Source organism: Pristiophorus japonicus, chromosome 7, assembly GCF_044704955.1.
Source record: "Pristiophorus japonicus isolate sPriJap1 chromosome 7, sPriJap1.hap1, whole genome shotgun sequence".
NCBI lineage: Eukaryota > Metazoa > Chordata > Chondrichthyes > Pristiophoridae > Pristiophorus > Pristiophorus japonicus.
Window position 1 is genome coordinate 81366116 of NC_091983.1, and position 12411 is coordinate 81378526.

Here is a 12411-nt window from a genome sequence, read left to right on the forward strand (position 1 = left end):
CATCACCTGTTTCAAGCTCTGCTTGATGATTTGGACTGCCCGTTCTGCTTGACCATTGGATGCGAGCTTAAATAGCGCAGACCTGACATGCTTGATGCCATTGCGGGTCATGAACTCGTTGAATTCCGAGCTGGTGAAACATGGTCCATTGTCACTAACAAGGATGTCGGGTAAACCATGGGTGGCGAACATGGCCCGGAGGCTTTCAGTGGTGGCAGTGGACGTACATGATGACATTATTATACATTCAATCCATTTAGAGTAAGCGTCCACTGCTACTAGGAACATCTTTCCGAGAAAGGGGCCAGCGAAATTTGCGTGGACCCTGGGCCACGGTTTGGAGGGCCATGACCACAGACTCAGTGGGGGCCCCCCTTGGTGCATTGCTCAACTGTGAGCAAGTGTTACATTGGTGTACGCATGACTCCAATGCCGGGCCACCAAACGTGCGATTTGGCGATAGCCTTCATCATGACTATGCCTGGCTGGGTACTGTGAAGGTTGTGTATAAACGTTTCCCTGCCTTTTTTTGGCAAAATTACACAATTCCCCCATAGGAGACAGTCCGAATGGATGGACATTTCATCCTTGCATTTCTCCTTGCAGCTCCTATTGAGGATGCAGCTTTTTACCAGTGATAACACCGGGTCCTGGCTAGTCCAGGTCCTGATCTGGAGAGCCGTGACGGGTGACCCCTCGCTCTCAAAAGCATCCATTACAAGAAGCAAGTCTGTGGGTTGTGCCATTTCCACCCCGGTGGTGGACAATGGTAGCCGACTGAGGGCATCTGCACAGTTCTCGGTGCCTGGTCTGTGGCGGATTACATAATCATACACAGATAACATTAGTGCCCATCTTTGGATGCGGGACGAAGCATTGGTGTTAATACCTTTGATTTCTGAGAACAATGAAATGAGCGGCTTGTGGTCGGTTTCGAGCTCGAACCGGAGTCTAAATAGGTATTGTTGCATTTTCTTAACCCCGTATACACATGCGAATGCTTCTTTCTCAACCATGCTGTCGGCTCTTTCAGCCTTAGATAAGCTTCTGGACGCATATGCAACTGGTTGCAGTTTGCCTGACCATTGGCTTGCTGTAACACACAACCGACCCTGTACGAAGATGCATCATAAGCTAGTACTAAACGTTTGCACTAGTCAGACAATACAGGTAACTTGTAAGAACATAGTAGGTTTCTGGCCATTTTAAAGGCTGTCTCTTGAGATTTATCCTAAACCCAGTCGTCACCCTTGCGTAGCAATAAATGCAAAGATTCCAGCAAAGTGCTCAACCCCGGCAGAAAGTTACCAAAATAGTTGAGTCCCAGGAATGAATGCAGCTCCATCACATTTTGTGGTCTGGATGCATTCTTGATGGCTTCCGTCTTGGAGTCCGTGGGTCTGATGCTGTCTGCTGCAATCTTTCTCCCCAAAAATTCGACCTCTGGCGCCAAGAAAACACACTTGGAGCATTTCAGTCTGAGTCCCACTCTGTCCAGTCGCTTGAGAACCTCTTCCAGGTTGTGCAAGTGTTCGGTGGTGTTGTGGCCAGTGATCAAGACGTCGTCTTGAAACACCTCGGTGCGCGGAACCGACTTCAGCAGACTCTCCATGTTCCTTTGGAAGATGGCCGCAGTCGAGTGAATCCCAAAGGGGCATCTGTGGGATATGAACAGTCCTTTGTGCGTGTTGATGCACGTCAGTTTTTTCGCAGGTTCAGCCAGTTCCTGTGTCATGTAATCAGAGGTTAGATCCAGCTTGGTGAACGACATCCCCCCTGCTAGCGTTGCAAACTGGTCATCCGCTTTGGGTTGTGGGTACTGGTCCTGTAACGAGACTCGGTTGATCGTTAACTTGTAGACCCCGCAGATTCTGACCGTCTCGTTGCTTTTCAACACCGGAACAATTGGACTGGCCCACTCGTTGAACTCGACTGGTGATATGATCCCCTCTCGTTGAAGTCTGTCCAGCTCGATCTCAACTTTCTCTTGCATCATGTATGGAACCGCTCGGGCCTTGTGATGAACGGGTCATGCATCAGGGACTAGATGGATCTGTACTTTTGCGCCTGTGAAGTTGCCGATGCCTGGCTCAAATAACGACGGGAATTTGTTTAGCACTTAGGCGCACGAGGCGTCATCCACCGAAGACAGTGCTTTGATGTCGTCCCTGTTCCATCGGATCTTTCCTAGCCAGCTTCTGCCGAACAGCATTGGGCCATCGCCTGGTACAATCCATAGTGATAAATCATGCACAGCTCCATTGTACGATACCTTCACTGCCGCACTGCCAATGACGGGAATGAGCTCTTTGGTATAAGTGCGCAACTTGGTGTGGATCGGCTTAGTTTTGGCCTTTGTGCCTTGTTGCCCCACATTTTCTCAAAAGCCTTCTGGCTCATAATTGACTGACTCGCCCCCATGTCCAATTCCATGGAAACTGGAATGCCATTTAATTTGACTTTTAACATTATCTGAGGGCTTTTGGTGGTGAGGGTGTGTACCCCATACACTTCCTCTTCAGCCTCGGGTTGAGTTGCCTCTCTTAGTCGTTCAGCGTGATCCGCGCCTGATCGGTCATCTTCTGCCGACTCTGCCACGTGGTGAGTCGTAGCACGTCTGCACATTCGCTGGCGGTGCCCCATTGTTCCCCAGCCCTTGCACACATAGTGCTTCCATCGACATTGATGGGCTCGATGATTACCCCCGCAGTGCTAACATGGTGCTAATGGATTCGCATTCACGCTCCACGGCGGACTCAGTCATCCTAGGTCTGGCCTCTGCGGGCGTGTAGGCCCTGCCATGTACAGTTTTGCCTGCTGAAGGCATTATTTTATGCACAGTACTTGCCGGTGAGTTTCGATGCTGCAATGATATCGGTTTAGTGTTATCGTTCGTGGACATAAAAGCCTGGGCTATCGTGATGGCCTTGCTCAGATCTAGGGATTCGGCAGACAGCAGTTTGCGAAGAATGACCTCGTGGCCGATTCCAAACACGAAAAAGTCCCGCAATAGTTCCCCCAAAAATCCAGCAAATACGCACGGTCCCACAAGGCATCTTAGGTCGGCGACATAGCTCGCCCCGTCCTGGCCATCGGAGCGGTGGTGCGTATAAGTGTGATATCTGGCCATCAAGATGCTCTCCTTTGGCTTGAGGTGATCCCGAACCAGTATGCACAACTCTTCATATGTCTTCTCCGTTGGTTTCGTCAGTGCAAGCAGATTTTTGATGAGGCCATATATTGCGCAAACTGTGCAGAGAATTGCCCTGCGCTTGACCACGGTTTCTTCCTTTTCTAGCTCGTTGGCCATGAAGTACTGGTCAAGATGCTCAACGAAGGCTTCCCAATCATCACCCTCAACAAATCTCTCAAGTCTACCAACGGCAGCCATAACCGTGTGAAAGTTCGTCATCTGTTACTCGTCGCCAATTGTTATGTTCAGAATAACTCTACAAGACTGTATATCTTAAGCTCAAACTGTTGTGACCTTGGTCTCTTTATTGTAACTCCAGAGTGAGGAAGCAGCGTGGTAGACAGCCTTTTATACCTGCTTGCCCAGGGTGTGCAGATGACCCTTGGATCTCCTACAGGTGTACCCCCTGGTGGCAAGTCTTACACATTGGTAATGTTTACATACATAACAGTTTGTGAACTGCAAGGGCTTCCACTCCCTCAATGTGCAGCTGGTCTGCAACCATAGAAAGATCATTATGCATTTGTGCACCAAATTTCCTGGCAGTTGCCATGACTCTTTCGTCCTTTGCCAGTCCAACCTCCCTCAGCTCTTCCCTCCTCAAACAGACTTTCTGGCTGGCTGTTGGGAGACAATGGCTATCCACTGAAGACGTGGCTTATAACATCCTTGAAGACGCCAAGTACTGAGGGGAGAGTTGCAATAAAAGCCACATTTCCACCAGATGCCTAATAGAGCAGACAATAGGCATGCTCAAAATGCACTTCCGACCAATCTGGAGGAGCCCTTCAGTACGCACCAGCTAGAGTCTCCAAAATCGTCGTGGTCTGCTGTGCCCTGCACAACATAACGCAGCAGCAAGGATTAGTGCTGCACTTGAGCGCACAGCCTCTTCAGAGGCGGAGGAGCAGGAGGAAGAGGAGCATCAGCAGCATCAGCTGGAAGACAAGGAAGAGCAGAAACTGGAGAAATCTGCGGGCCAGATTCCACCAGCACCTGAGCACATTGCTCCCCGGGAGGCCACGGATGGCTCGATCATGTTCAGATTTACTTAACTTTACACAGTACATCTAATATGGCTGCCATATGCTGTGCCAGGTTTGCACCACCCCACAGCAACACCATAAAGGATCCCTACAATAACCAAGCTATTCCTTTCACATTGATCATCATTGCTGGAGGTCCTGTTATGTCTCATCACTGCAAATCACTCAACCACTTCCAAAGGTGCACACAAATGTGTCCAAGATGAGAAAGTGCTGAGAATAAAGATTTTAATGGTTGACAGTACATTAACAGAAACTTGAAATTAACATTGACTAAAACCCCCTAGTGGCTATCTTTGTGAATCGACTTGTGTTTCATCCGCGTGCTTCTACAAGGTGCTACCCCTGTGCCTTCAGCAGAGGTAGAGGCAGCCTGATCACTTCCCTGCTGCGACTGCTTAGACACTCTTGGCAGATGTCATAGAAACATCGAAACATTTGGAGCCTGTGATGGCCCTGCCTAAGTGCTCTTTCTGTGACTGTGCAGGGGCAGACTCTGCCATCGCAATCCAAGGAGTCATCTGGGGCTCTACCTGAGAGGGTGGCAATGGGGGAAAAGTGTAAGCACTTTGAGGGAAGCTCATATTTCCCTCTCCCCTCTCACCATCATCGCTCTGATGAGCCACCCGCACTTCCCTGCTAGCAAGGAGCTGGAGAGCACCTTGCTGCACATCAATGGAAACATGAGAACCCACGTCTACGCCGACATCCCTCCTAGACAGGGGGTCTATGAGCCTCTGCCATCTATTCTCCATAGAGACCATGTGTTCTTGTGAGTGGCGCATTAGCTGCTCCATGCAGGTGGCCATCCTATCCATGGAAGAGTCTACAGTCACCATCACCTGCAACGCGGTGGTGCTCATGTGGAGATGGACTCCTCTATTCTCTGAACATTTGCAAACATCGTCAGTGCAAAACCTGTCAGAGCCTCCTGCACTCCTTGCGGCACTTCCAGTATCACTCTCTTTCTGGATGGCCCCTGAGACTCAACTTCCACATATAGGTGAGTAGAGCAGGAAGTGACCTGTGCCCTCCGGTGAGGGTACTCCACTGCTGTCCCTGTCTCCACCATCAGCTCTTGTTCACTTGTGTGGGACCCACCGAGGTGTGCTTCTCTACACTGATGCTGTGTGCGCTCATGTCTGCTGATGCTGCACCCTCGGAGGCTGGAGGCTCCTCTGAGGAGTCATCTTCATAGAAACATAGAAAATAAGTGCAGGAGTAGGCCATTCGAGCCCGCACCACCATTCAATATGATCATGGCTGATCATGCAACTTCTGTACCCCATTCCTGCTTTCTCTCCATACCCCTTGATCCTTTTAACCGAAAGGACCACATCTAATTCCCTTTTGAATATATCTAACAAACTGGCCTCAACAATTTTCTGTGGTAGAGAATTCCACAGGTTCACAATTCTCTTGAGTGAAGAAGTTCCTCCTCATCCCAGTCCTAAATAGTTTATCTCTTATCCTTAGACTGTGACCTCTAGTTCTGGACTTCCTCAACATTGGGAACATTCTTCCTGTATCCAACCTGTCCAATCCCATCAGAATTTTATATGTTTCTATGAGATCCCCTCATTCTTCTAATCTCCAGTGAATATAAGCTTAGTTGATCCAGTCTTTCTTCATATGTCAGTCCTGTCATCCCTGGAATCAGTCTGGTGAACCTTCGCTGCACTCCCTCAATAGCAAAGAATGTCCTTCCTCAGATTAGGAGACCAAAACTGTACACAATATTCAAGGTGTGGCCGCACCAAGGCCCTGTACAACTGCAGTAAGACCTCCCTGCTCCTATACTCCATTCCTCTCGCTATGAAGGCTAACATGCCATTTGTCTTCTTCACCGCCTGCTGTATCTCATGCCAACTTTCAATGATTGATGTACCATGACACCCAGGTCTCGTTGCACCTCCCCTTTTCCTAATCTGTCACCATTCAGATAATCTGCCTTCCTGTTTTTGCCACCAAAGTGGATAACCTCACATTTATCTACATTATACTGCATGTGCCATGCATTTGCCCACTTACCTAACCTGTCCAAGTCACCCTGTAGCCTCTTAGCATCCTCCTCACAGCTCACACTGCCACCCAGCTTCGTGTCATCTGCAAACTTGGAGATACTACATTCAATTCCTTCGTCTAAATCATTAATGTATATTGTAAATAGCTGGGGTCCCAGCACTGAACCTTGCGGTACCCCACTAGTCACTGCCTGCCATTCTGAAAATAACCCGTTTATTCCTACTCTTTGCTTCCTGTCTGCCAACCAATTCTCTATCCATATCAGTACAATACCCCCAATACCATGTGTTTTAATTTTGCACACTAATCTCTTGTGTGGGACCTTGTCAAAAGCCTTTTGAAAGTCCAAATACACCACATCCACTGGTTCTCCCTTGTCCACTCTACTAGTTACATCCTCAAAAAATTCTAGAAGATTTGTCAAGCATGAATCCATGCCTACTTGGACCGATCCTGTCACTGCTTTCCAAATGCGCTGCTATTTCATCTTTAATACTTGATTCCAACATTTTCCCCACTACCGATGTCAGGCTAACCGGTCTTTCATTCCCTGTTTTCTCTCTCCCCCCTTGTTTTAAAAAGTGGTGTTACATTAGCTACCCTCCAGTCCATAGGAACTGATCCAGAGTCTATAGAATGTTTGAAAATGACCACCAATGCGTCCATTATTTCTAGGGCCACTTCCTTAAGTACTCTGGGATGCAGACTATCAGGCCTTGGGGATTTATTGGCCTTCAATCCCATCAATTTCCCGAACACAATTTCCTGATTAATAAGGATTTCCTTCAGTTCCTCCTTCTCGCTAGACCCTTGGTCCCCTAGTATTTCCGGAAGGTTATTTGTGTCTTCCTTAGTGAAGACAGAATCAAAGTATTTGTTCAATTGGTCGGCCATTTCTTGCTCTTGTATTGGGGGGGGGGGGGGGGGGGGGGGCTCTTGATGGACGTGTGGGAGAGTAAAGAGATTAGTTAGATATGCCATATGAAGAATGGGTACACATACCATTATGCACATGATGACCATTCAGTGGCTGATGACATCAGTCCCCATATGAGTGACTGATGTATACCATGTAGCTGTATGATATGTAATTCTGCCACCAGGTTGCTGCGATGTCCTCCTCTCTCCATCTCCCACCTCCAATTGCTTGGCCGCTCTCGTTATTTCCAACGCAGCCTTTTCTGCTGTAGTGAGGGTGGCAAATGATCTCTTCCTCCCTCTTATTGTGCGCTCCCCTGCAAGGAGGGAAAGAAAGAATGTTGAGCGAGAGCGATGGAATGAGTGTAAGGAATGAATGGGTTACATCTTTAGAAGGAGACTATGATGGATTGGAGTGGCAATGCCAAGTGGCCACCTTGCGTGTTGCTAGTTGGTATGTTCGCATGAGGATAAGGCAGAGTGTGAGGGGTGGCTAGTAACATTGGGATGTGGTAATGTAGTTAGAGAGGGCTGGTTAGACATGCGAGGTATATTGGTGTGAGTAAGGATGTGTAGGAGTAGGGTATGGTAGGCAGAGCGATGGGGGTGTGATGAGAGGCACAGTGGGATGAAGTTGAGTGTAGCTTTGTACTTGCCTTTCCAGATCTAATGAGATCATTGAAACGTTTGCGACACTGCGCCCAGGTCCTCCTGAACACATCCCTGCTGTGGACCTCCTCTACAATTTGGAGCCAGGCTTTTTTTGTCTCATGGGGAAGTCTCTTCCGCCCATTGGAAGGGAAGAGGACCTCCCTGCGTGCTCTGACTCCCTCCACAAGCATATAGAGGGAGTCATTGGAGAAGCTGGGTGCAGCCCTTTGCCTATGTGCAGCCATCTCCAATTGTTTGGAGCAATCAAAACCTCCACATTCCTAGACGTACCTTAAAATGAAATGTGGCCATGGCTCCTTTAAATATCCTGGCTGAAAACGTGTCATGGATCATGTCATCAGACCCGCACCATTTAATAGGGCCGGGTAACATGCAGGGTGGGCTTAATTGGTCCCATTGACACAAAGTCGATTTCTGTAGCGGGATGGAAGCCGCAACAGGGTCGCGATCCACCACGCCGACTGCCCACACCTGACCCGCCCAGGTACAGAAAATTACGGCCATGTATCTGTAATATCAGTATGTATGCATTTGTATTCATTTTCACAGCATGCCAATTAAAATATAGGCAACTGGTTTTGATTAAAAACCTAATACATTTTAAGATGTACTTGATTATTTTTAAAATTATTGCCATAACATCTTGTAATTTTCTCCTGTTTTAGTTTGTTCTTGTGTTGTGTAATTCCATTGGAACTCCCTTGGATTCAAAATATATTGACATTGGTGAGTGTACAAATTCAATTTATGGATGAAATTATGAAAAATAGTGTTTCAGATAGTGATTTGTGACCTTGAATTCATTGTGTGCTACCACCAGAAAATGAGTCGCTGGACTGTTGTAAAATCTCGTCTGGGTTTACTCATGTCCTTCAGGAAAGGGAACCTACCATCCCTACCCAGTCTAGCCTACATATGACTCCAGTCACACACTGTGTGATTGACTTAATACCCTCCGGTGAATGGATTGGGGCAATAAATACTGCCTTGCCAGTGTCCTCACATCTCAAGAGCTTTATATATAAAAAAAAAATCAGTGTTTCAGTTTTACAGGCAACAGCTGCAGAGCTATTTATTTTCAAAGTGAGTTAGGCCAGAGTGAGGTTACAACAAGAAACTTCTGTTTAAAGCCTAGAAGCCCTGAATTCCTGGATGAAGATTTATGTGGGGAGCTGATGAGGTGTTCCCTTGTGCAGTTATCGTAAGGGAAAGAAGCCTCTGAGGCACACACATCAGCTTCTCCACTCATACTGCAAACACAATTCTGGGTACCAGTAATCAGTGGAAAAACAGATCTCATGGAATCAGAAAGATCCCTAAAATCATGAGTCAACCAAATATCCTTTAGTCCCTCTGAGATGCTGCCTTGTATACTTGAAATCAGGTTGACATTGATCTTTTTAGACAGGGTTCCAAGACCTGCCAGTGCTTCCAGTGCTACCACATTGAGTTAACTGTCTTGCTGGGATCCTTCAAAGTTTTCAGGGAATATTTATAGATGTTCCTGTAGCTGACACTTTCTCCAGGCTGCTCCACAATGGGCTGAGGCCCTCTTGGATATTGGCGGACAGTGGACACCACCATTATCCCAGCCGTTTATTGCACATTACAGGAGAGGCCATAACCAAAAGTGCTGTTAACTTTGGTGTGTTTGAGCATTTTGCTTTCTGGATCTCTTATATAAACAGTGTGCCATAAAAATCTAGCATATGAATATTTTCAGTGATGCACTAATGTTCTGTAAAATTTGTTCATCTTTTATACTTTGCTCCTTAACCAGAAAACCACAAAATTATCAATACTCTTAACATTTACAGGTACTACATTAAACTAATTATCTGATATTATTTGGGTTCAAGTGACAGATTTAAAACCCTTGACAGGATAGGTCTTACCTGAACTTGTTTATACATGCAAAGCAAGAAAATCCTCATAACTGCATGTGTCTTTCAATTGGGGATTAAGTTATTTGAGGGAGATGGCTGTGCATTTCCATGTAAAAGTAGATGACTCGAAAAAAAAATAACGAACTGTAAATGGTTCTCGGATGTTTTATGTGTTGAATATGTGTCAGTAAATGCACTTATTCCCAGAATGTTTTACTCAGGATGCTGAGTACACTGTTGTGTTCAATTTTGTCCGAGCCCATTTTTCGGCGCACTTACCGGAGTTGTGCTGCTCATGGTACGTTCCCAGATGCGTCGGAAAAAAATGTTGTAACTTTGACCGCTGTCTGGCCTCTTCACTGCAGTCGCGCAGCATGGCCAGTCATTCTTCGCTGGAAAATGTGCCGGGATGTCTGTACATGTGCAGTGGTGATTCGTGATGTCCGCGCATGCGCAGTAGCACTGCGAGTCTGCAACAATAGTCCCAATTTGTCAACATATTTTAGTAGGTCACTTTGTCAGTTTGAGAGCGTGGCGATGTTCTTCCTCCCTCTCGTCAGCCTTGTGCTGTTTCTCCTCACGCTGCCGCTATTTTACCATCTCATTGGCGCTGAATTTACATCATTCCCTCTCTTCGAATCTGCGTTGCTGGGCTCCTTTACATAAAATTCTCTATCTCATAAATTCTGTCTCCTTTGTTGGGCTTGGGGCGGGCGCTCCTGCCTGCCGGTGATTTCTATCAGTGCTCCTGCCCGCCCCTGGCCGAGTAGCCTCCCGCACCGGCCTGCTGCCTTCCCGGGCCAAGTGCAGAAAGGTGAATTGCAGTTTGAAGATGAACATAGGACTTCAATTTTTTATTTCTTACAGCATTATTGTTTTTTTTTTGCAAACATTGCTAAGGGTAAGGCTTGGTTGATTTAGGTGCAGGTCCTCTCCGCTTCCCGCCCCTATCCAAGGACAAATGGCCTACGATGTACCTACCTGCGCCGATTTCTTTAACTCTCTGCAAGGGTTTTCTCAAGTGGCCACATATGCTGGCCTCAGTAGAAATGGAGTAACTATTAGCTGGCCAAAGTTGCCTAAATGGCGTAGGTAGCTGGTAACGCCCGCTTTTGAGAAAAAAAAACTTAACTAAGTGAGTTACGCTGGTGCAAATTGATTGGGGAAACTGGGAATTTTAAAATTATGCCAAAAAAGCAGGTTACTCCAATAAAAACGGAGCAACTCCTGACCAAAATTGAGCCCCACTTCGATAAATTGAACAATTTGGATTATTATACATTTTTAATATTGATGAGTCAGCAATTGGCTTGACATTATTTTCTATTGTGAGTTATATATCTATTCTTTTAAATCATGTATGTTTGAGAAATTAAATGTCAAAGCATTGGGGGTTTGAACTTTTAGATCTAACCTAGAGAAACCAACAATATAATATATTTATGTATTAGTGCAGTCTCATTTACTCAATGGCATTATTTCATCTGCCTTGAAAGGCAACTGAGTTCTTCTGTGATGCTAATTGTCGCTGTTGGAGAACTATTTAGCTATAGACATTTGACGGATATACTTTAAACTTGATTGAAAGGTAAATATGGTAGGTTGAGGTTGTTTTTAGTCTTGAGCTCTGAATGAGTTCTGTTGTTTCACTAGCCTATGTTTCAACAGTGAAACCTTTCATCAGTATGTTACAGATGCAGCCAAGTATTCTTCTCTTTTTCTGTCTCAATGACATCCTGCAAAATTCTTTTTCAGTGTGGTAAGCCTTCCGCACACAAGAGCACTAGGATGTTGAAAAAAATTGATGTGTTTAGCTGACATAATGCTGGAAATAAAATGGTGTAAGATTTTGGAGTTCTCAGCCACTATACTTTGAAGCCTAGCCAACTGCTCCATTCAGACATACTTGGTGTCCAGCAAGCTGAAAAGTAACAATCATTTTTTTAAGTTTGCTAGCATTCAAGAATAATTGATGACATACACAAAATCTGTAAACTTAATCGTACATTGGCAGTTTTTAAATACCTGAATGTTAGCTTAAAAGTATTAGCAGTTTGACTTTTCTATTGATTCATTTTATCCTATGGTGAAAGATTTGTACTAAAATGAAGTTCTTTATATGAAGGATATTACACTTTTAGAATCAATTAATTGTACAAAACAGTGTTGGTAACTTTCTATGTGGGTTTATTATTTTGAATTATCTTGGTATTTGCCAGAAAAAGAAACTAGTTTTAACTATTATACAATAATTAAGACATTTTGGGGGAGAAATTCGGGGCATTTGTGCCTCCTGTTAGCGCCAGTTACTTTTCGACTGGGCATGGCGCCGCTAACGACTCCCGTGAAATTCCGTGAGGGTTTAGCGGCGGCAGTAACTGGTAGCGCCCCGCTCTGCTCGCCGGCGATAACGACGTCCTCACAGTGCGCAGCAACCCGTTTACGCTCTGGAGCAAAAATTCGGTAGCGCCTCCTGAAGCTGCGCCGGGCGATGTCAGGGCGCGCATACCGGACTGTGGGCTGCTCGCGGGGTGAAATTTAAAGGGGAGGTGGTGCTTTGAAAAAAAAATCGTCCAACTTCTTCATGTCGGATCATAAGAACATAAGAAATAGGAGCAGGAGTAGGCCATTTGGCCCCTCGAGCCTGCTCTGCCAGTCAATAAGATCATGG

The 12411-nt window shown here is 46.0% G+C and overlaps 1 protein-coding gene across 2 annotated transcripts in view; it reads left to right on the forward strand.

Annotated features, from left to right (window-relative positions):
• The window catches only part of wdr35 (WD repeat domain 35), a 276662-nt gene that overhangs the window by 66312 nt on the left and 197939 nt on the right, over positions 1–12411 (forward strand). For both annotated transcript variants that reach the window (XM_070885100.1, XM_070885101.1), the window contains exon 11: positions 8520–8580. In XM_070885100.1, coding sequence (XP_070741201.1) covers positions 8520–8580 — 61 coding nt within the window. The remainder of the gene's footprint in view (positions 1–8519; positions 8581–12411) is intronic.